Source organism: Orycteropus afer, unplaced genomic scaffold, assembly GCF_000298275.1.
Source record: "Orycteropus afer afer isolate SDZICR_OR568_19922 unplaced genomic scaffold, OryAfe1.0 scaffold00323, whole genome shotgun sequence".
NCBI lineage: Eukaryota > Metazoa > Chordata > Mammalia > Tubulidentata > Orycteropodidae > Orycteropus > Orycteropus afer.
The window spans coordinates 2,383,620-2,404,383 of NW_006921910.1; the positions used below are offsets into that span (position 1 = coordinate 2,383,620).

At 42.6% G+C, this 20,764-nt stretch overlaps 1 protein-coding gene across 1 annotated transcript in view; it reads left to right on the plus strand.

Moving 5' to 3' along the window:
* Nucleotides 1-20,764, plus strand: part of RAD54L2 (RAD54 like 2) — a 90,107-nt gene that overhangs the window by 40,913 nt on the left and 28,430 nt on the right. The window contains exons 2-13 of the mRNA XM_007952024.2: nt 7,817-8,006; nt 8,949-9,088; nt 9,554-9,670; nt 10,087-10,313; nt 11,103-11,285; nt 11,424-11,557; nt 12,830-13,026; nt 14,135-14,477; nt 15,215-15,392; nt 16,468-16,719; nt 17,107-17,225; nt 18,599-18,717. Coding sequence (XP_007950215.1) covers nt 7,817-8,006; nt 8,949-9,088; nt 9,554-9,670; nt 10,087-10,313; nt 11,103-11,285; nt 11,424-11,557; nt 12,830-13,026; nt 14,135-14,477; nt 15,215-15,392; nt 16,468-16,719; nt 17,107-17,225; nt 18,599-18,717 — 2,199 coding nt within the window. The remainder of the gene's footprint in view (nt 1-7,816; nt 8,007-8,948; nt 9,089-9,553; nt 9,671-10,086; nt 10,314-11,102; nt 11,286-11,423; nt 11,558-12,829; nt 13,027-14,134; nt 14,478-15,214; nt 15,393-16,467; nt 16,720-17,106; nt 17,226-18,598; nt 18,718-20,764) is intronic.

The following is a 20,764-nucleotide window of genomic DNA, read 5'->3' on the forward strand; positions in this document are numbered from 1 at the left end:
ATTGCCCAACCTTCCTTCCAAGGAGTGGCTGGTGGGTTTGAACCGCCAGCCTTCTGGTTAGCAGTCAAGTGCCTTAGGCACTACGCTACCAGAGCTCCTAATAACAATTTAGGAAGGAAGAATTCCAGGCTGAGCAAGGAGGAAGGTGATTGCGATATTATGTGACAACAGCGTAGAAATGAAGGACTGAGCTTTTTTCCTACTGCGTTTCAGATGGAAATTGGAGAGGGCTGTTTTAAGAGGATAGGGAATTTGGCAGAGCAACTCGGCACACTTGTGGCTTCATTTTTTAGTTCTCGTGTCTGACCGAACAGAGTAATAGCTCCTCTCTTCCTTAGCAGGTGGAACATGTTCAGAGCCAAGGCTCATGCCGCATTCCCAGTGCTTCTTACTAGCCCTGGGCTCTACTCTTTTGGGGAGGCGTTTTGTAAACAGCCTGCTGAGGATCCAGTTGTTGTTGTTGTTAGGTACCGTCAAGTTGTCCCTGACTCATAGTAACCCTGTGCACAGCAGAACAAAACGCTGCCTGGTCCTGCACCAGCTCCATGATCCTTGCTATACTTGAGCCCATCACCACTGCCACTGTGTCAGTCCATCTCGTTGAGGGCCTTCCCCTCTTTCATCGACCCTCTGCCTTACCAAGCATGATATCCTTCTCCAGGGAATGGTCCCTTCTGACAACATGACCAAAGTATGTGAGCCGAAGTCTGGCCATTCTCACCTCCAAGGAGCATTCCAGCTGCACTTCCTCCAGGACAGACCTGTTAGTTCTTTTAGCAGTCCACGGTACATTCAGCATTCTTTGCCAACACCACAGCTCAAAAGCATCAGGTCTTTTTCAGTCTTCCTTATTCATTGTCCAGCTCTCACATACATATGAGACGATTGAAAATACCATGGCTTGTGTCAGGGGCATGTTAGTCCTCAAGGAGACATCTTTGCTCTTCAGCACTTGCAAGAGGTCCTTTGCAGCTGATTTGCTCAGTGCTGTACATTGTCTGATGTCCTGACTGTTGCTTCCATTGGTGTCGATTGTAGAACCAAGCAATGTGAAGTCTTTGACAATTTCAATCTTTTCTCAGTTTATTGTGATGCTGCTTATAGGTCCAGTTGTGAGGATATTTTTCTTTATATTGAGATGTAATCCATATTGCAGACTGTATTCTTCAATCTTCATCAGTAAGTACTTCAAGTCATCCTCACTTTCAGCAAGCAACGTTGTGTCATCAGCGTATTGCAGGTTGTTAATGATTCTTCCTCCAATCCTGATGCCACATTCTTCTTCATATAGTCCACCTTCTCAGATTATTTGCTCAGCATGCAAATTGAATGAGTATGGTGAAAGGATACAACCCTGATGTACTCCCTTCTTGATGTTAAAGCCTGCAGTGTCTCTGTTCTGTTCGAATGACAGCCTCCTGGTCAATGTACAGGTTCCTCATGAGTACAATTAAGTGTTCTGGAATTCCCATTCTTCTCAATGTTATCTACAATTTGTTATGATCCATACAATCAAATGCTTTTGCATAGTCAGTAAAACCCAAGTAAACATCTTTCTGATTTTCTTTGCCTTGAGCCAAGATCCATCTGACATCAGCAATGATATCCCTTGTTCCACATCCTCTTCTGAATCCAGCTTGCATTTCTAGAAGTTCTCTGTCAATATACTGCTACAACCGTTTTTGAATTATCTTCAGTAAGATTTTACTTGCATGTGATATTAATGATATTGTTCCATAATTTCTACATTCTGTGGGATCACCTTTCTTTGGAATGGGTACAGATATGGATCTCTTCCAGTTAGTTGGCCAGGTAGCTGTCTTCCAAATCTCTTGGCATAGCTGAGTGAGTGCCTTCAGCGGGTCATCTGTTTGTTGAAACATCTCAGTGGATATTCTGTCAATTCCTGGAGCCAATTCCTTCAGTGCAGCTTCAACTTCTTCCTTCAGTACCACTGGTTCTTGAACATATGCCACCTCCTGAAATGGATGAAGATTGACCAGTTCTTTTTGTACAGTGACTCTGTGTATTCCTTCCATCTTCTTTTGATGCTTCCTGTATCATTCAATATTTTGCACATAGAATCTTTCAACTTGAAGCTTAAATTTTTTTCCTCAGTTCTTTCAGCTTGAGAAATGCTGAGTGTGTTCTTCCCTTTTGGTTTTCTAATTCCAGGTCTTTGCACATTTCATTATAGTAATTGGCTTTGTCTGTTTGAGCTGCTGTTTGAAATCTCTGTTCAGCTCTTTTATCTTGTCATTTCTTCCATTTACTTTAGCTATTCTTCACTCAAGGGGAAGTTTTAGAGTCTCTTCTCACATCCATTTTGGTCTTTTCTTTCTTGTATTTTTAATGACCTCTTGCTTTCTTCATGGATGATGCTCTTGATGTCATCCCACAATTCTTCTGGTTTTCAGTCATCGGTGTTCAATGCATCAAATCTATTCTTTAGATGGTCTCTAAATTCAGGAGGGATACTATCAAAGTCATATTTTGGCTCTCATGGACTTGTTTTAATTGTATTCACCTTCAAGTTTAACTTGTATATGAACAGTTGATGGTCTGTTCCACAGTCAGCTCCTGGCCTTGTTTTGGCTGAAGATATTGAGCTTTTCCATCACCTCTTGCCACATATGCAGTCAGTCTGATTCTTGTGTACTCCATCTGGTGAAGTCCACATGTGTAGCCGCCATTTGTGTTGTTGAAAAAATGTAACTACGAGTGATTCTTCTTTGTTTCCAACTTTTGCATTCCAATCTCCAGTGATAATCAACACATCTTGATTGCATTTTTGGTCAATTTCAGACTGCAGAAGTTGATAAAAATCTTCAATTGCCTCGTCTTTGGTTTTGGTGGTTGGTGCATAAATTTGAATAATAGTGGTTTTAAGGGGTGTTCCTTGTAGGCGTATGGATATTATCCTATCACTGACAGCATTGTTCTTCAGGACAGATCTTGAAACATCCCTTGTGATGATGAATGCCATGCCATTCTTCAAGTGGTCATTCCTGGAATAGTAGATCATCTGGTTGTCTGATTCAGAATGGCCAAAACCGGTCCATTTCAGCTTACTAATGCCTAGGATATCAATTTTTATGTGTTCCATTTCATTTTTGACAACTTCCAATTTTCCTAGATTCATACTTTGTACATTCCATGTTCCGATCATTAATGGATATTTTCAGCTGTTTCTTCTCAATTTGAGTTGTGCCACATGAGCACGTGGAGGTCCTGAAAGATTTACTTTATTCATATCATTAAAGTGGGTTCTCCTCTGATGAGGCGGCTCTGTCCCAGTCCTATTTGGAGTGCCTTTCAACCCAAGGGGCTAGTCTTCCTGCACAGTGTCAGACAATATAGTAGCCACACACACACTGCATACATGTTTGTACTTCACTTTGGCTCATGTCCTGGCATATAACAGATGCTCAAATGTGTGTTGTGTGTAACTAAAAGCAGGGAGCAGGAGAGCCAACAAATGGCTGGTTTGTGGCAGTGTCATGTAGGGAGGTTTAAAACAAAGATATGGTCTACAAGGTCACGTGATGTGTGTTTGTGTATGTGTGTATATGTGTAAGGAACACTTGTTTTGTGACTCAAAAAAATGCATGCCATTTCTGATTCCTCCTTTACTTTCTTATTTCTGATCTTTAATTAGGATATATAATTGAAGTTTATGTTCTCCACATATGTAAGTACTGTCTTCCAGCATGGCTGACTGAGTCCTGGAGTTTTATGCTCTCCTGGACTGATCAGTGTGTTGGGAGAATGGAATTCCATGGAGCTAGGCAGGCCAGAGTTTGTTCATTCATTCAGGAAACATTAATTTCCAACTCCAATATGAAAGGCACCATAGGGAACCTAGAATTATAATGGGACAAGGAGGTAGCCACTCCTCGGAAGGAAGATTGGGCAATCTACTTTCGTAGTGATACTGCCTCGGAAACCCAAGGAGGGGTCGCTATGAGTCGGGTCCAACTTGATGGCAAATAACAACAACAACATACTGAGTTTCAGAAGGTGAGCAGTATGGAATGTCTGCAGCATTATGATTCCCCAGCTCAGTCACTGGCTAATGAGACAGCCCACTTGTCATTAATTTGTTAGTGTAGTTGAGTGCATAGGATGATGACCCATGGTACATCTTTCAGTGTGGGACACCAGCTCACTGGTTCACTGGTCAGGACTTAACAGCAATCTGCCTTCCTTTACCAAAGAAGCTTCCAGCGTTGAATGTTTGTTACTTTATCAGACACCTGAGTCAATACTGATATAAAAAAATGGCTAAATAAATAAATGAGAGTGAAAGAATAAATCTTCCTTGTAGAAGAAATCCAAATGATAAGTATAGAAGCAAAGAGAGAAATAGAAAACCGTCATTAGAATATGACGGTAATTAAAAAAAAATGAATATGACAGTAATAATTGCTCCAGATAAGATCCACTGATGAATGCTAAAATTAGTGAGTGAAACTTTAAAGAAGAAACAGGATATTTACATAGGCTCAAGATATCTCCTCCAAATACTTGCTTTTGTTGTGGTTTTAACATATGTTTGGAAATTATTTGATGTTCTTACCTCCAGGAGATGGAGCTTAATTCTCTTCCCCTTGAGTGTGAACTGGACTTCATGACTTAATTCTTTTTTTTTTTTTTTCCCTTTCAATTTTTTATTGTGATTTGGGTGCAGATTTACAAAGCAGATTCATTTAACTCTTAACAGTTCATACACATTTGATTTCACAGCCCCAATTATAATCCCCAACCATAAAAAGCTCTCCTCCCCTCTCTTCCTTGTGACTTGATTCTAATGAATAGACTATAAAAACCTACCCACTGCCATCCAATCATTTCTGACTCATAGTGACCCTATCAAACAGAATAGAACTGCCCCATAGAGTTGACAAGGCTGTAAATCTTTAGGGAAACAAATTGCTTCATGTTTTTCCTGTGGAATGGATGATGTGCTCAAACTGCTAACCTTTTGGTTGGGAGTTTTTAGTGTTTTATCCACTGTGCCATCAGAGCTATATGAAGGGAAAACTAGTAATTTTATAGTGGAGGAACCAATACCACCTTAACCAACTGATCTAGTTACCACCACCAGTGATAAGTTACTCTGCTATTATGTACCGTCTGATATGATGTGATAAGAAGGGCATTTCATCTCTGTGGTACTCTTTTTAAAAAAACAAAACAAAACAAAACATTGTTGTTATTAGTTACTATTGAATCATCATCAGCTTCATCTGAATAAAACATTGCCTGGTCCTGTGCCATCTTCATGATTGTTGTCTATCCATCTCATTGAGGGTTACCCTTGTTTTTACGAACCCTCTGCTTTACCAAACATGATGTCCTTTCCTAGTGCTTGGTCTTTCCTGATGACATGTCCAAGTAACCCCAATCTAATCATGAGACAGCATTAGACAAACCCAATGTGAGAGAGATTCTATAAAATACCTGACCAGCGCTTTTTTTTAAATTATTTGTTTTGTTGTTGTGAAGAATATACACAGCAAAACATATACCAGTTCAACAGCTTGTACATGTTCAGTTGAGAAACGTTTATTACATTCTTTGAGTCATCCAGCCATTTTCATTCTCCTTTTTCTGAGTTGTTATTCCTCCATTAACATAAACTCACTGCCTGCTAAGATTTCTATCTAATCTTTTGAGTTTCTGTTATGTGATCCCATATAGATAATCTCAAGGCAGATATTCTTTTCTTTTTTTAATTTTTATTTATTTGGGTGAAAGTTTACAGAGAAAATTCACTTTCCATACAGCAGCTCACATACACTTTGTCTCATGACATTGACTACAATTTCCCACAGAGTAACAGCTCCCCTCCCACTTCCTTCCCATAGTTACCTCTTCCCTGTATCCTTCCTTCCTGTGCACTCCTGTCCCCTGAGCTATATCCCTGTACAAACACAGCCCTTCTATTCTCCCATGATTGATCTCTCCAAGGAGTATTATCTACCTAATGTAAATGTTCAGCTCATAAGGCAGATATTCTTTACTAATTAAGCTAGTGTATTTTGTTTTAAGAAGATTTCAGGGAATATTCCTGAGTAGTACTTTTCAAAAATGTGTCAAGGTAATATAAAACAAGAAAAGACTGAGAAACTGTCACAGATTAAGGGAGACTGAGATCAGTAGTTCAAGCCCACCAGCCATGTACAGGAGAAAGATGTGGCAGTCTGCTTCTGTAAAGATTTACAGTTTTGGAAACCCTATGTGACACTTCTTTTCTGTCCTATAGGATCACTATGAGTTGGAATTGACTCAGTGACAATGGGTTTTGTTTTTAAGGAGTCATGTGACTAAATACAACATGGTATCCTGGGTTGGATCCTAGAACAGGAAAGGATATTAGTAGAAAACTGGTGAAATCTGAATGAAGTTGAAGTTTGGTTGACAAACAATCTCTCATGGCATATTCCTCCCTAAGAACCAAGAGGCATTGACCAGAGCATGTCATTTACCACATTTATGTTGTAATTTTGAATTCTTCTTACCTTTGGAAAAGATGTTTTGTGCACCTAGAAGGCTCTGGAGGATTTAGGGACAAGCTTAGTCTTTGTGACTTCAAGTCCTGCTGACCCAGTGAACAGAATACCGTTTAGTAGGCGCAGGAGAGGGATATGCACACGAACCCCAGACCTTGTTGGTGTTTGATGCTACAAATGACATTCCTTCTGTTGGGAATCTCATCCCTTTTATCTTACCTCCAAAATGTTACCTTTAGATAGTCTACTCATTTTTCAAAGCCTAACTCATATTTTGCCACCCATATATGGACACATATGTCCTTTTGTGATCATCCAGTGAATAGTGTCTCTTATAGTCCTGTGATGCTAGTACAGTTATTCTTGGATTAGCTAATTAACTCATGTGGAAGAGTGATGTCACACCTCTGAACTCTTTAGATCTTTTGGCTTACCCCTTCTATACACACCTTGCTTTATTGTGTCTGTGTTTAAACATGATAGGTCTCCGTAAATAGAACACAAATTCCTTGAAGGGAAAGAGCCTTATATGTTTCTCTTGATGCATCTAGAACAGTGCTTGCCATATGGTATGTTGTTGTTGTTGTTGTTGTTATGTGCCGTCGAGTTGGACCTGACCCATAGCAACCCCTCCTTGGGTTTCCGAGGCAGTATCCCTACGGAAGTAGATTGCCCCATCTTCCTTCCAAGGATATATGCTCTTATTAAATGATTGATGAATTGGATGAATGAGTGCTTTGAGACACTAAAAGGGGATTAGTCTCGTTGTTTGCAGATGAAAGGTGAAGGGTCTTACATAAAGTCATACAAGGAGTATGAGCTTTACTGGGAACGTAGGTGTTTCAAATCCTGTCTTTTATTGAGCAGTCTGAGGCCATGAAGTTTCCTTGTTGTCTCAAGGTACTGCTAAGTTATAGTAAGAGTGATGGACATCGTTGTTGTGGGCCTCCTTGGAGCTGGGCTTGGTTTTAGGCATGCATACTTGTCCTCACGACAGCTCTAAAATGTATGCATCACCACCCTCACTTTATAAATAAGCCCATTAAGTTTCAGAGAGGTTTAAATAATACCTTAGGTCACCAGCTGATGAATTCATGAGTTAAGTTTGAAGACAGGTGTGTTTGACACCAAACCCCCACCCCCAAAGTTGGTAGAAGAAGGATGAGGTGGTCTGCTTCTGTAAAGATTTACAGCCTTGGAAACCCAATGGGAGTTGCTGAGTTGGAATTGACTTGATGGCAGTGTTTGGATTTTATTTTTGGAAAGTTGGCCACTGGCATTTCTTCCCCTTGTCTTTTTAGACCCATCCCTGGAAGGCATGTGTGCCCAGCTGGGGGAAGATGGGCAGCAGCTGCCACGATGCACTTCAACTACCTCATCTCAGTCTGAGCCTTCAGAGCCGCTTAGGTGTCACCAAGATAAGAGCTTAGCCTCTGAGGACCCCAAAAAGAAGAGAGCTCAGAAGCCCTCCCACATGAGGAGAAACATACGGTGAGCTATGCAGGTGTAAAAGTGTAATACTTTCATTTTAAGGCTGCTGATAGGAGGAGGACTGATGTTAGCAGGAGAGTCCTCTTTCCAGAGGAGGAAAGTGCATGCTGGAGGTCCTCATTAATAATGAAGATGTACCTCAGGACCATGGAAATGGGCTGTCAGAAGTTGCAGAAAGGATATGGATGGCCATTGACTACTAGGGGTGTGTCTCATTCTCTGTAGATTATGGGAGGCAAGCCAAGGATGATAGGTTCTGGGTTAGAAGCTTTGTTTCTTCCTCTGTTTTTACTTCTGTCTCACAATAAGAGGAGATAAAATAAGCTGAGTTCTCATCTTAGAATGCCACTCCAGGTGGCAGGAGATTGGCCCAAAGCAGGGCTTCTTCTTGGAGTGAAGAGCTGAGCAAATATGAGCTTCCTTTACTTTCTGAATGTCCAGCAGTCCTTCCTTCTACCAAATAACCACTTGTGCAGTTGGAGGGAAATAGATTGTATTTTCCCCACCCCCTGCCCTACTTTTTTTTTAAAAAAAACAAAAACATAATAACTTGACAGTATTACCCCAAGTTTGGGAACTAAGGAAATAGAATCATCCATAATTCCACTTCCTCACATAACAACTCTATTTTTTAGTATTGTTTTTCAGCTTTGTGAATCACATGTATAACCATGTTAACTTTTGATATGTTATGTACAGATACAAGTTGGCAGGGCATCTATCAGGAAGTTAAATAATATCAAACATATATTAGTCTATAACCACCTGTACCTTGAAGTCCCACTTTTTCTCCTGCTCACTGTAGGGTGTGGTGGGACTAATGGAGCTTCTCTTCCTCCCTGTCAACTCTCTGAGCTTGGCAGTGGCTATTTCCCTCTATTTAGCTTTGACATTACATTGCCCAAATCTTAAGCGAACCCAAGTTTGCACTCTCTTGTTTAGAAAGCTGCTCCGAGAGGATCAATTAGAGCCAGTTACCAAAGCAGCACAACAGGAAGAGTTGGAAAGAAGGAAACGCCTGGAGCAGCAGAGGAAAGATTATGCAGCTCCCATTCCCACCGTTCCTCTGGAGTTCCTCCCTGGTAAGCATTAAAGGTTGCAGGGAAGGCCCTGTACTTCATGAAGAGGCGTTCCTCAGCACGCACAGCGGTTATGGCAGATCTGAGATTAGCTTGTGGACCTCTTGGGAACCCGTTGGAGTCATTCAGCTTCTTGGACATATAGGATCAGAAGGATTTCATTTAAAAAATCAAGATGTACTCCTCAAATTGCTTATATTTAAATTTTCTTCCCATAACTTTGGATTTTAATATGCCAAGTGATTGGGACCTTTTCCAGTGGCCAGGTGGGTACCAGGAAGTAAGAACCAGTCGGGAAAGGGAATTTGGAAAGAGGACTACGTTTTTTTAGATGGCCTACACTTCTTTCCTCAGAGGGTACTTACTCTCCATGAAAACAGCAGAGGAGGAGGAATGGTGAGTTAGTTATTTTGGGAAATTTGTTTGAGCTAAATGTTATGCTGACATTCCATTCTACCGTTTTCCTAGAAGAAATTGCCCTAAGAGCAAGTGATGGTCCCCAACTGCCTCCTCGAGTCTTGGCCCAGGAAGTCATTTGTTTGGACAGCAGCAGTGGCAGTGAGGATGAAAAAAGCAGTCGAGATGGTAAGATTGAGCTAGAGGTGCCTCTACTTCCTCCTCACCCAGTGTTTCCACTGAGATCGGCAGTCCATTTAAAGAGAAAAGAGTTTAGCCATTCATCATTTAGTTTGGGGTCTGGCTTTGACACATTTCCCTGCGGCTCCTTAGTTTTTCCCTTGGTTTAAATTGAAGGTCTTCCTTCCAAAGAGTGGCTGGTGGGTTTGAACTGCCAGCCTTCAGGTTAGCAGTCAATGCCTAAGGCAGTATGCCACCAGAGCTCCTAAATTGAAGGTAGCAGAGAAAAAAGATAAAAATCAGAATTTTTGGAAGTGATGACAAGTTCTCACTTTAAGTTTCTGTGCTCTGCTGCTCTGACAATAGGGAGTAAATTATACCTGCTCTCTGGGATAAATATTTTTTGTTGTTTTTGATTATCTCAGAGGTGATTGAACTGAGCTCGGGAGAGGAGGACACTCTACACATTGTGGACAGCAGTGAGTCTGTCAGCGAGGAGGATGAGGAAGAGGAGAAGGGGGGCACCCATGTGAATGATGTCTTAAATCAGCGTGATGCTCTGGGGAGGGTCCTTGTCAACTTGAACCACCCACCAGAGGAGGAGAATGTCTTCCTGGCCCCACAGTTGGCACAGGCAGTGAAACCACATCAGGTACAACAAATCTTGACTCTCCTTTTCCTTTTGGCTCTCTTGCTGTGAACACTACCTGCTGGTGGTAATTAGCAACACAGCCTGTGGTACCAAGAGCTATTGGAAAGGTGTGAGCCTTCCCTCTAGCAATTGATGCTTCAAGATTCCTGACAAATAGAAAGGGCTGAGGTCTGTCCTATCATGTAGGAGGCCCTGAATTTTTTGCCTTAATAACCTTGATTTCCTTCTGTGGAATCAGTGAGAGTAATGGAGATACTCTCTTAAGAGCAGTGTTTTAATTAGGTAGTTGTAGCTCCAAAAGAGACTTGAGAGTCAGATGTGTTAGGGATTTTCCAATGGAGAGGAGGGAGCAGAGTGCTATTGATCCAGAGCCTGGAACCGGTACCAGTGGGTGGAAGTTCAATAAAGGCAGAGATTGACTCAACATAAGAGCTCTAACAACAACTGCTCCTTCTGGAATGGGCTGCCTTGAGGAGGTGAGGTCCCCAAAGGTCGACAGCCACCAAGCCAAAGTTGAGTGGAAGATGCTGCCAGTAATCTGGGTACTGCAGATTCTTGCATCAGATGGAATATTGTACCAGGTGAATGCTCTTCTGTGTTTTCTCCAAGTAGACTGTCACCATCTAATAGGCCAGTCAGGGTGCAGGGAAATTTCTGTAGCTGTTCATACTAGTTGTCTGTTATAATACCTGCTCATTTACTTGATTCTGAGTGATCCCAAAGAGAATAAATCCAGAGCGCTGGTGTTTGCCAGCCCCTCTGACATTTGTCTTTGTTGATCTTTGTCAGATTGGTGGGATCCGGTTCCTGTATGATAACCTGGTAGAGTCTCTGGAGAGATTTAAGACCAGCAGTGGCTTTGGCTGTATCCTAGCCCACAGTATGGGTCTAGGGAAAACTTTGCAGGTGATCTCCTTCATTGATGTCCTCTTCCGCCACACACCAGCCAAAACAGTCCTTGCCATTGTGCCGGTAAGAGTTTGGGAAGATTCCACTTATTAATCCATCTGAAGAGCTCTGGGTTGATGCCTTATTGGAAGCTAAAAAGCTGAAAAGCTCAGCTTAGAGTTTGTTCCTTAAAACCTTCTTTTGAATTTGTCTTTCTGACAGGTTAATACTCTTCAGAATTGGCTGGCAGAGTTCAACATGTGGCTTCCAGCTCCTGAAGCCCTTCCAGCTGACAACAAACCTGAAGAAGTCCAGCCTCGATTCTTTAAAGTTCACATCCTGAATGATGAGCACAAGTAGGTGGCCTGTCCTTTCCTTTCTGCCCCTTGTCTTTTAGACTTCTGTTGGGGACTCAGGTATCAGGGCAGTCAGTTGGGGTGTATGTGGGGTATATGCCTGGTCCTCCCAGATTCCTTTTGTTTTTCTGCTGTGTCCCTCTCACTGTTCTTGCTATTTATTATTTCCCTATATGTAGCTTTTCATTAAAGCCAAGGAAATGTCCTGTTTTCTGTTTGAAGTTGCTTTTATATCCTGAATATCTGCATGCAGAGTCACATTTTCCCATGGGTATAGTAATAAAGTTCAACATGATAGGATGGACTTTCCATCTCCTAACTCTATCTTTTACATCTTTCTTTTCTTAGAAACCTAATCATCAGTCTCTTCTTTTAAGCATTGATCTACAGTTGACCTTTAGTGGTACAACTTCCAAAGCTTCAAAAGATGCAGACTTTGTTTTTGTTTTAGATTTAAATGAAAAGTTTTATATCTCCATTCCATAAAGTCAACCTGATTTCTAAAAATCTAAAGCTATTTCTTGGTCCGAGCCAGCTATCCCTGCTACCCTTTCCTTTCGCTGGCTTGGATAATTGAAAGGGTAGACTTCCTTTTTCTGCAGAGGCTGTGATGTTTGGCCACATGCTTCTAAGTGAGGAGACTGAGTAGCCCAACCTGCCCTGCTTTGCTTAGATTTGGGGACCATGAGGCCACATGCAGTTAATGAAATACAGACAAGGCTCACTTGTTTAGGAATGGAGTAACTATGCTGAGGGTCATTTGGTTTCCATTACTCTTCTTCCTTTCCTGCGTGTCCTTGGCTCTTTACTCACTGGTGCTGAAGCAGGTGAAGTATAGACTGTCACCCTTCCTTCTACTGTCTTATATTTATTAATAGAATAGCTTGAAAATCTCCTTCCAACGTAGAACTGTAGTTGTATGTGGACGTCCAAGAGGACTGTCATTTTCACTTGCTTTGTGCTGTTGAACTACTGTGTTTCTTGCTGTTTAACCATCATCAATTACCCAGTGCATCCTTAGTGCAATTAGTATCTCTAGAATGCTGTCGGGGAAGTCCTTGGGCAGCTGGCCAGCCCTGTGCTTGCTGTCACATGAAGTCTTCGGCAATAAGGAATTCTGAATGCATATCAACACAGCTTTGATTGTGAGAAATTCTTCTCAGGGAACAGCAGAAGCAATAATACTGTCTCTCTGTTGACTTTTTTTTTTTTAACCAGTTCTATTGAGATAGAATTCACATATCACACAATTCTCTCTGTTCACTCTTGCAGGACGATGGCAGCTCGTGCTAAAGTGATGGCTGATTGGGTGTCAGAGGGTGGGGTGCTGCTGATGGGTTATGAAATGTACAGACTCCTCACCCTGAAGAAATCCTTTGCCACAGGTAGACCGAAGAAAACCAAGAAACGTTCTCACCCGGTCATCATTGATCTGGATGAGGAAGATCGGCAGCAGGAGTTTCGGAGAGGTGGGCAACTTATCCTGAGTGTAAGCTTGGGGGTCTTTCAGGAAAAAAGAGAAATAGTGTCTACCAGTAGTAACTGGTCAAGTGTGAAGTGCTTTATTGATGTGAGTTGTTGTCATGAACCGGAAATGTTGGCCCCCAGGATGGGTGGGATGACTTCTGTTGGCTCTTAGAAGGTGCTGCTTCCTTTGCAGACAGTGGGGTTCCACTTGGCCTGGCTGCAGACTGACTTGGAGGATATTTCCCCTGCCAGTCTGGCCCTGTTTCTCTCATAGAGCAGTTGGGAGAGTAGCTACCCCCTTTATCACTTCTTAGAGATGTTCTGAGAAAGCATTAAGAAAATATTTATAAAGTGTTTTAATCACTAATGTAAAGACAGAATAAAATTGACCCCAGACTGCCATTCCTGTGTGGTTCTAGTTCTGTTTTCTCTTCTGAGGTGCCTTTGCTGCTTTTGAGAAGAAAGTTTTTTTTTTTTTTTTTTAATTGTGATTTGGGTGAAGATTTACAGAACAAATTCATTTTCCATACAGCGGTTCACATAGAGAAGAAAGTTTTTAAGGATACAGAGGCTGTTTCATTTTCTAGGTCTCTTGTATGAGGCTGTGTTCTAGTTTGCTTCTGTGAAATGAATTTGCCATTTATTAATGACTGATAAATAACTGCGGGAAGACCCAATCCTTTAGCTAGCTGCCACCAGCCAACCCTCATATTTGGTGAGAGCCCACTGAAGTGTTTGTATTATTTCCATCGGTTTCATCCAGGAATATTTTTATAATCTTCGGTTGGTACTCTTCTTCTGCCCAATTGGTATAAGCCCTAGAAAAATAAACTAGTTTTACTCTTAGCCAAAAGGAAAACAAAATAATAGTAATAAGGGCAGGGAAGGAGAAAAAAGAGATAGTTACTGCAAGAGTCAACAGTCCAGGTTAGCTTCACACCAAATGCACAGGAGCTTGTATGATTGGCTCCATTTCACCACTGGGGGCTGACTCTTGCTTTCCTGCTTCCTTCATTTCTTCTGTCTCCTCCAGGGTACCCCTACTTCTCATATTATTGACTAAGAGCAGGCCCTCTCACCCTCTGACTCCGGATCCTCTTCCCTCCCTAGAGTTTGAGAAGGCCTTATGCCGCCCTGGCCCTGATGTGGTGATCTGTGACGAGGGACACCGCATCAAAAACTGCCAGGCCAGCACCTCACAGGCCCTGAAGAACATTCGGTCTCGCCGCCGGGTGGTACTGACTGGGTACCCCCTGCAGAACAACCTCATCGAGTACTGGTGCATGGTGGACTTTGTGCGCCCGGACTTTCTTGGAACCAGGCAGGAGTTCAGCAACATGTTTGAACGCCCCATCCTGAATGGCCAGTGTGTTGACAGCACACCTCAGGACGTCCGTCTCATGCGGTACCGGAGCCATGTCCTGCATAGTCTCTTGGAGGGCTTTGTGCAGCGGTGAGCCATCCTTTGAGCCCTGAGTTCTGAATCCTCAGCCTCCAGTGCAGCAGATAGACCAAGACTATTACGAAGGGGGAGATGTTGTTACAATGGGTGGATCCCTTCTTAGTGGGACAGTAATAAAAGTTTCTTTTGTGTGACTAGCTAGGAGGCAGTGGATGTCTACTGTTTTAGTCCCCTGAAAATTTTACCTAGAGATGCTTCTCTCAGAAGTTCATCTTTGAAGTCACTAGGGACATCTGCCTTACTTGCTGAGAGAAGTGAGAATGAGATAGCATTCTGCTGACTTGGGTGAAAAAAGTAGAGATGGTGACTCTAGGGGTGTGACCTCACCAGATTTCAGCTTTTCGGTAGATGTAGCTCAGGCTAGTTTAAACTTACAAAGCTAGTTTAAAGGTTTGGTTATCCTTGTTCAGACAGCATGTGTAGAGAAAGCTCAGAGGCAGCTCTCAATCAGGGTAAGAGCCAGAGTTACCATGGTCTCTGTCACTCTGTCAGTGACCTAGCACAGGTTACTCTGCCTCTTTACTTTAGTTCTTTATCCTTTAATCAATTTCTTCTTGATGGTTATGGAACCAGTCTTCACTATTGCAGGGATGTGGATGTGTGTTGAGAGGTATGTGTTGAGATCATCCGAGGGAGGTTTTGGCAGGAGTGCAGTGTTTCTGGGTTTATCCTGCACTGACCCCTCCTGGCCACACTGTCTGCCACTGCTGACCTCTTCACTTCTGTAGGAGAGGCCACACTGTGTTGAAGATTCATCTCCCTGCCAAAGAAGAAAATGTGATCCTGGTGCGGCTCTCCAAGATCCAGCGAGATTTGTACACACAATTCATGGACCGCTTCCGGGACTGTGGGAGCAGCGGCTGGTTGGGGCTGAACCCCCTTAAGGCTTTCTGTGTGTGCTGCAAGGTGGGTTGGAGCCTCTGGCAAGAATAAGATGAGAACTAAGGAAACACATAGTCAGGAGAGAGCTACTCCTCATCTTTGATAAGAGAAGAAAGAGTGAGCCACTGCACTAGAGGATTGGGAGCTCCAAGGAGAGTTGTTCTCATTGTGCAACTCAGCTGTACAATTTACTGTCCCAAACTTGAGAAATCACTTCCTTTCTTGATCTTTTTTTTTCCCATCTGGAACAGGGGACTGGTGGAGGAACATTGTAGAGCAGAATTTTTTACTGCTATCATCATAAAGATTCAAGAAATACTTAGCTTAGACACAGAGTATTAAGGGTACCTTCCATCCAATTCTAGATTTAATCAAATTGAGATTTCTTTCATCCTCATATTGATTGAGATGGTTTGGGGGCAGTAAGACTCAGGTGTCTGGGACAAGATTCAGGTGTCTTTAGCACAAATCCTCGTGAGCAGGTCTTGGCTTTGATCTTGCCAAGTGTGTCCTTTGCCTACTTAGGGACCTTTTCTTTGATTTCTTACCTCTGGCTGAGCTCTCAGCAGACCTGTTAGGTCTGATTCCCAATTGACCACTGATTCACTAAGTCAGTTGAAGGTGTGTTGTATACAGGGACAGTTGGGGTTTCAAAATATTTCTTTTGTAGCCACAGTCCTACACCAGGGCCAGGTAGCTGAAACAGACATGGTCTGTGAGGATGCTGCAGTGGCAGTGCAGAACGCCCAGCCTCCCTGTAATTCTCGGTTTCTGTCAGAAATAGTCCCTGAAATGACTTTTGGTCTTGTTTGATAGTTGAGTAGCTGCCTGGGAAACAAATATTCTTACTTTCATGTGAATAACAATGCAAGATTTCTGATGCAGCCTTTTTGATTATGTATCAAACACACTGGCACGCTGCTAGTATGATTGCCCCCATTTGTAGTGTCATGGCTTCAGTGCAGTTGATGAAAGCAAGTGTGTAGGCTCTTTGGCTGTGAAGGGGTTGAGGATACTTTAATTTCTGGTGTGACAGTGTGTGCTGTGGAAGGTGGTTGTGCTCTGCCATGTGCCATCTCTCCTTTTCCTTGGGCCTCAGATCTGGAATCACCCCGATGTGCTGTATGAAGCCCTTCAGAAGGAAAGCCTGGCCAATGAGCAAGACCTAGACGTGGAAGAGCTTGGCTCAGCAGGGACCAGCACCCGCTGTCCATCACAGGGGACAAAAAGCAAGGGGGAGGACAGTGCCTTGACCTCCTCAGTGGGAGAGGCAACCAATAGCAAGTTCCTACAGGGGGTTGGCTTCAATCCTTTCCAGGAGCGAGGCAACAACATTGTCACGTACGAATGGGTGAGTCAAGCAGGTCTTCTGTGGGCATAAACTACTGCTGGGAAGGGACCGTGTAAGGCCTACCTGGGGAGAGGGTGGGGACTGCACAGTGTACTGTTCTACCAAGATCTTTGCAGAGAACCAAAAAGGGATTGGTGAGCTGGTGCCTCAAAGGAAGGATTTTTTTTTTTTTAATACACACACTTACAGGTTTATTATTATTATTTTTTAATTTCATTTGGGTGAAAATTTACAGAGCAAATTCACTTTCCGTACAGCAGTTCACATACACTTTGTCTCATGACATTGACCACAATTTACCACAATGCAATAGCTCTCAAAGGAAGGATTTTACTTCTGGTGATCTGCCCTTGGACCTGTTCTGAATTCCTTGTTTTTCTCTTGCAGGCAAAAGACCTTCTGACAAATTATCAGACTGGAGTCTTAGAGAACTCTCCCAAGATGGTACTGCTTTTCCACTTGATTGAGGAAAGTGTGAAGCTTGGGGACAAGATCCTTGTGTTCAGGTAGGAGGGGAAGTTCCAGGTGAGGCTGTGTGTCTTATGATAAGGAGTGACACAGCTTCTGCAGAGTGAGAACACCCCAGGCTATGCCAGCCCTCCTTGCTTGCTGTGAGCCTCTGTATGCTTGTTGTGATGGCCTTGTCACATTTTAGTCCCTTTCTGGGAGTTTCTTTGCCCAAAGTGGTTTCTCCACAGGCAATAATTTAGAACCCTGGCTAACATCAGAGATGGAGGATGCCTTAGAGGAGGAGATCGTAGTCTAATCCAGCAAACCATGGCTCAGGCCAGGTCTGGCCCGAGAGCTAAGAATAGTTTAAAATAATTTTTACATTTTTAAAAAGTTGTAATAAAAAAGGAAGGAATAAAGAAAAGAAGAAAATGCCATCAGGACTGTATGTAGTAAAATATTTAGTATTGGGCCCTTTATAGAAATGTTTGCTGACCCCTGCTCTGACCTGTTTTTCTCCCTGCAACCTCTTTTTTTTTTTTTCCTTCTCCCTAAGCTTTATAGATAAGGCCCAAATAAGTGTTGTGATTTGTTCCAGAGTCACATTCTCAGCTGGGCCAAGGCTTTGAGTCTCCATCGGGTTCTGACTTCTCAAGGAAATAGATGTAAAGGAGGTGATGTTTTTGTTCTGACCAAATTATGCTCCAAAGAGAGCTAAGTGACAGGAGCCCCCTTAGGAGCCACAGAGTCAGGGCTTCAACTTGAGACACTCTTCGAAATTCTAACTAGGGAGAGCCTAGTGTTCACCTGGTATTATGGATCACTTCTGGCGAGACTGACTCTTCATGACATAGAAGCAGCTGAGTGATTCTCTCTATCTAATAAGACCCCTAAGATGCTCAGGTCTAACAGACAGTGAAACCTGTGAGCGCGGAAACTCAACATAGCTGCCTTGTTTCTCCGGGTCTCAAAACTTTTCCACCTTTGACAAGTGCAGTCTTAACACATTTCTAGTATTCGTTTTAGTGGAAGGTATTTGAGTTGTCCTTCTATGACAGGTTTCTGCCTTACACAGATCCTGACTTTTGCAGGTTTTACTGTATATTCCTGAGGTGTTGGTTTTTAATGCTGAAAGCTATTTGTAAATGTGCAGTGAGCTAAACACCAGAAGTGTGCAATGAAGGAAGCAAGAAATTAAGAAACTAGGGAATGTTTTTAGGGAGGGTGATGGTAATAAATATGTCGTTGACTCTGCTCACATTCTGAGCTAGGGAGAACATACCCTTGGTTGCCCTTTGTGGGTTACCTCCTAAGGGGAGTCAGCTGCAGGAGCTTCCATTGTCAGAGGCTGCACATGAGGGTGGGCCTGTTGGGGAACAAGGTTCCCTTGGGTCTGAGACCCTTCTGAACCAAATGTTGTCCTTTTCAGCCAGAGCCTTTCCACCTTGGCTCTCATCGAGGAGTTCCTAGGAAAACGAGAAGTGCCCTGTCTGCCTGGCACTGAGGGGCAAGGAGCACAGAAGTGGGTTCGAAACATCAGCTACTTCCGTGAGTTTATTGCTGCTTTGTTCCTTGGTCGGCTTGAGGGTTTCCTTCCCTTCACCCTCTCTCTTCTTCTACTTTATTTTCCATCAAATTCATAGAATTATCTGTGGTTAGCCACAGAGCAGGGAGATCTGAGAGCCAGCTGCTTGTACAAGGCACCAATCTAGAGGCTGAGGAGCCTAGGGAAATTGGGGGAATACAAAGCAGTAGAAAGCATAGCCCTGTCTTCATCTGAGATGTGACAACTTGAGGACCAGTACAAAGTGGCGCTGATTGAGCACTCAAACTAGACTTCTAAGGAGGACAGAATTGTCATGATGAGGATGTTTGAGGCCAGACTGACAGATCTGGAGATAATTTTAATATTACAGAGCAAGTTTGGCGGGAAGATCATTCCAGGGGGAAGGAATAGAGTGAACGTAGAGATTAGCATGCACTCTCAGTGGGGTGATACTGCCCCTAAGGGGTGAAAATTGACTCATGGAGAGGGTGTGTGAAAAAAATCTTAACTCTTTTTATGTATAAGGCACAGATATACATGCAGTACATAAACAAATAGAAATATATATGTGTTACTAAAATTTCAAAGGAGGCAGTAATCAGAGAAAAGTTGTCTGAAAAATCTTAACAGACAGTCAGACCAACCATTGCTGTTGAGTTGATTCTGACTTCTGTCAGCCCCATGTGTTACAGAGTAGAACTGCACTCCACAAGGCTTTCTTAGCTGCACTCTTCACAGAAGCAGATTACCAAGACTTTCTTCTGGGGCCCTACTGGGTGGGCTCAGACCACCAACCTTTAGGTTAAGAGTCAGGCACAAATAATTTGCATCACCCAGGGATCTAAAAGAAGGCTTCTTAGGAAGGCATTAATGAAGAAAAAAAAAAGATTAAAAAGCATTTGCCTCAACACTGTTGACATTTGGGCTAGATAATTTTTTGTGGTGTGGGGCTGTTCTGTGCATTGTAGGATGTTTAGCAACATCTCTGGTCTCTTATCACTAAATGTCAATAGCAGCTTGTCCCCTCCAATTTAATAACAGAAAATGTCTACAGACGTTGCCAAATGTCTCTAAAGGGAAGGCAAAATTATCCTTGGTTGACACTCAACAGTTTAGAGGAAGGATTTAGAGAGCTGGAGGTTTAGGGAGGTGGTGAGGAAACTACCAACACAGAGTTTGGCCCAGAGCCTGTGTTCAGTATGTTCTTAGGTGAGGTTGAATTTGTTCTGACTCATAGTGACCCTGTGTACTACTACCATCCTCAAAATTGTTGCTCTGTTTGAGGCCATTGTTGCAGCCACTATGCTATATCAATCATCTCATTGAAGGTCTTTCTCCATTGTGCTAACCCTCTACTTTATCAAGCCATGATGTCTTTCTCCAGGGACTGGTCTCTACTGAGAGCATGTCCAAAGTACATGACACAAAGTATTGCCATTCTTGCTTCTTAGGAGCATTCCAGCTGTACTTCCTCCAAGACAGACTTGTTCATTCTTCTGGCAGTCCCCAGTATGTTCGATATTGTTTGCCAACACCACATTCAAAGGCATCAGTTTTTCTTTGATCTTCCTTATTCACTGTCTGTTTTTTTTTTATGCATATGATGTGATTAAAAATACCATGGCTTGGCTCAGGTACAAATCTTAGTCCTCAAAGTGACATCTTTGCTTTTTAACACTTTATAGAGGTCATTTGCAGCAGATTTGCCCAGTATAATAGGTTGTTTGATTTTTTTTAGTTCTCTAAATTCCATTTATTTTGATGTTGATCTTGAAAATATGCATAGCAAAACATACACCAATTCAGCAGTTTCTACATGTTCAGTTCAGTAACGCTGATAATATTAAGTAATCATTCTCACCTTCCCTTTCTGAGTTGTTTCTCCCTTACTAACATAAACACACTGCCCTCTAAATTTCCTATCTAATCTTTCTAGTTGGTGTTCTCAGTTTGATTCCATATAGATGTATAATGCCCAAGGCAGACCTTTTTCACTAGGTAAGTTAAACTGTTAATTTGGTTTTAAGAAGACTTCGGGGGATATTTTTT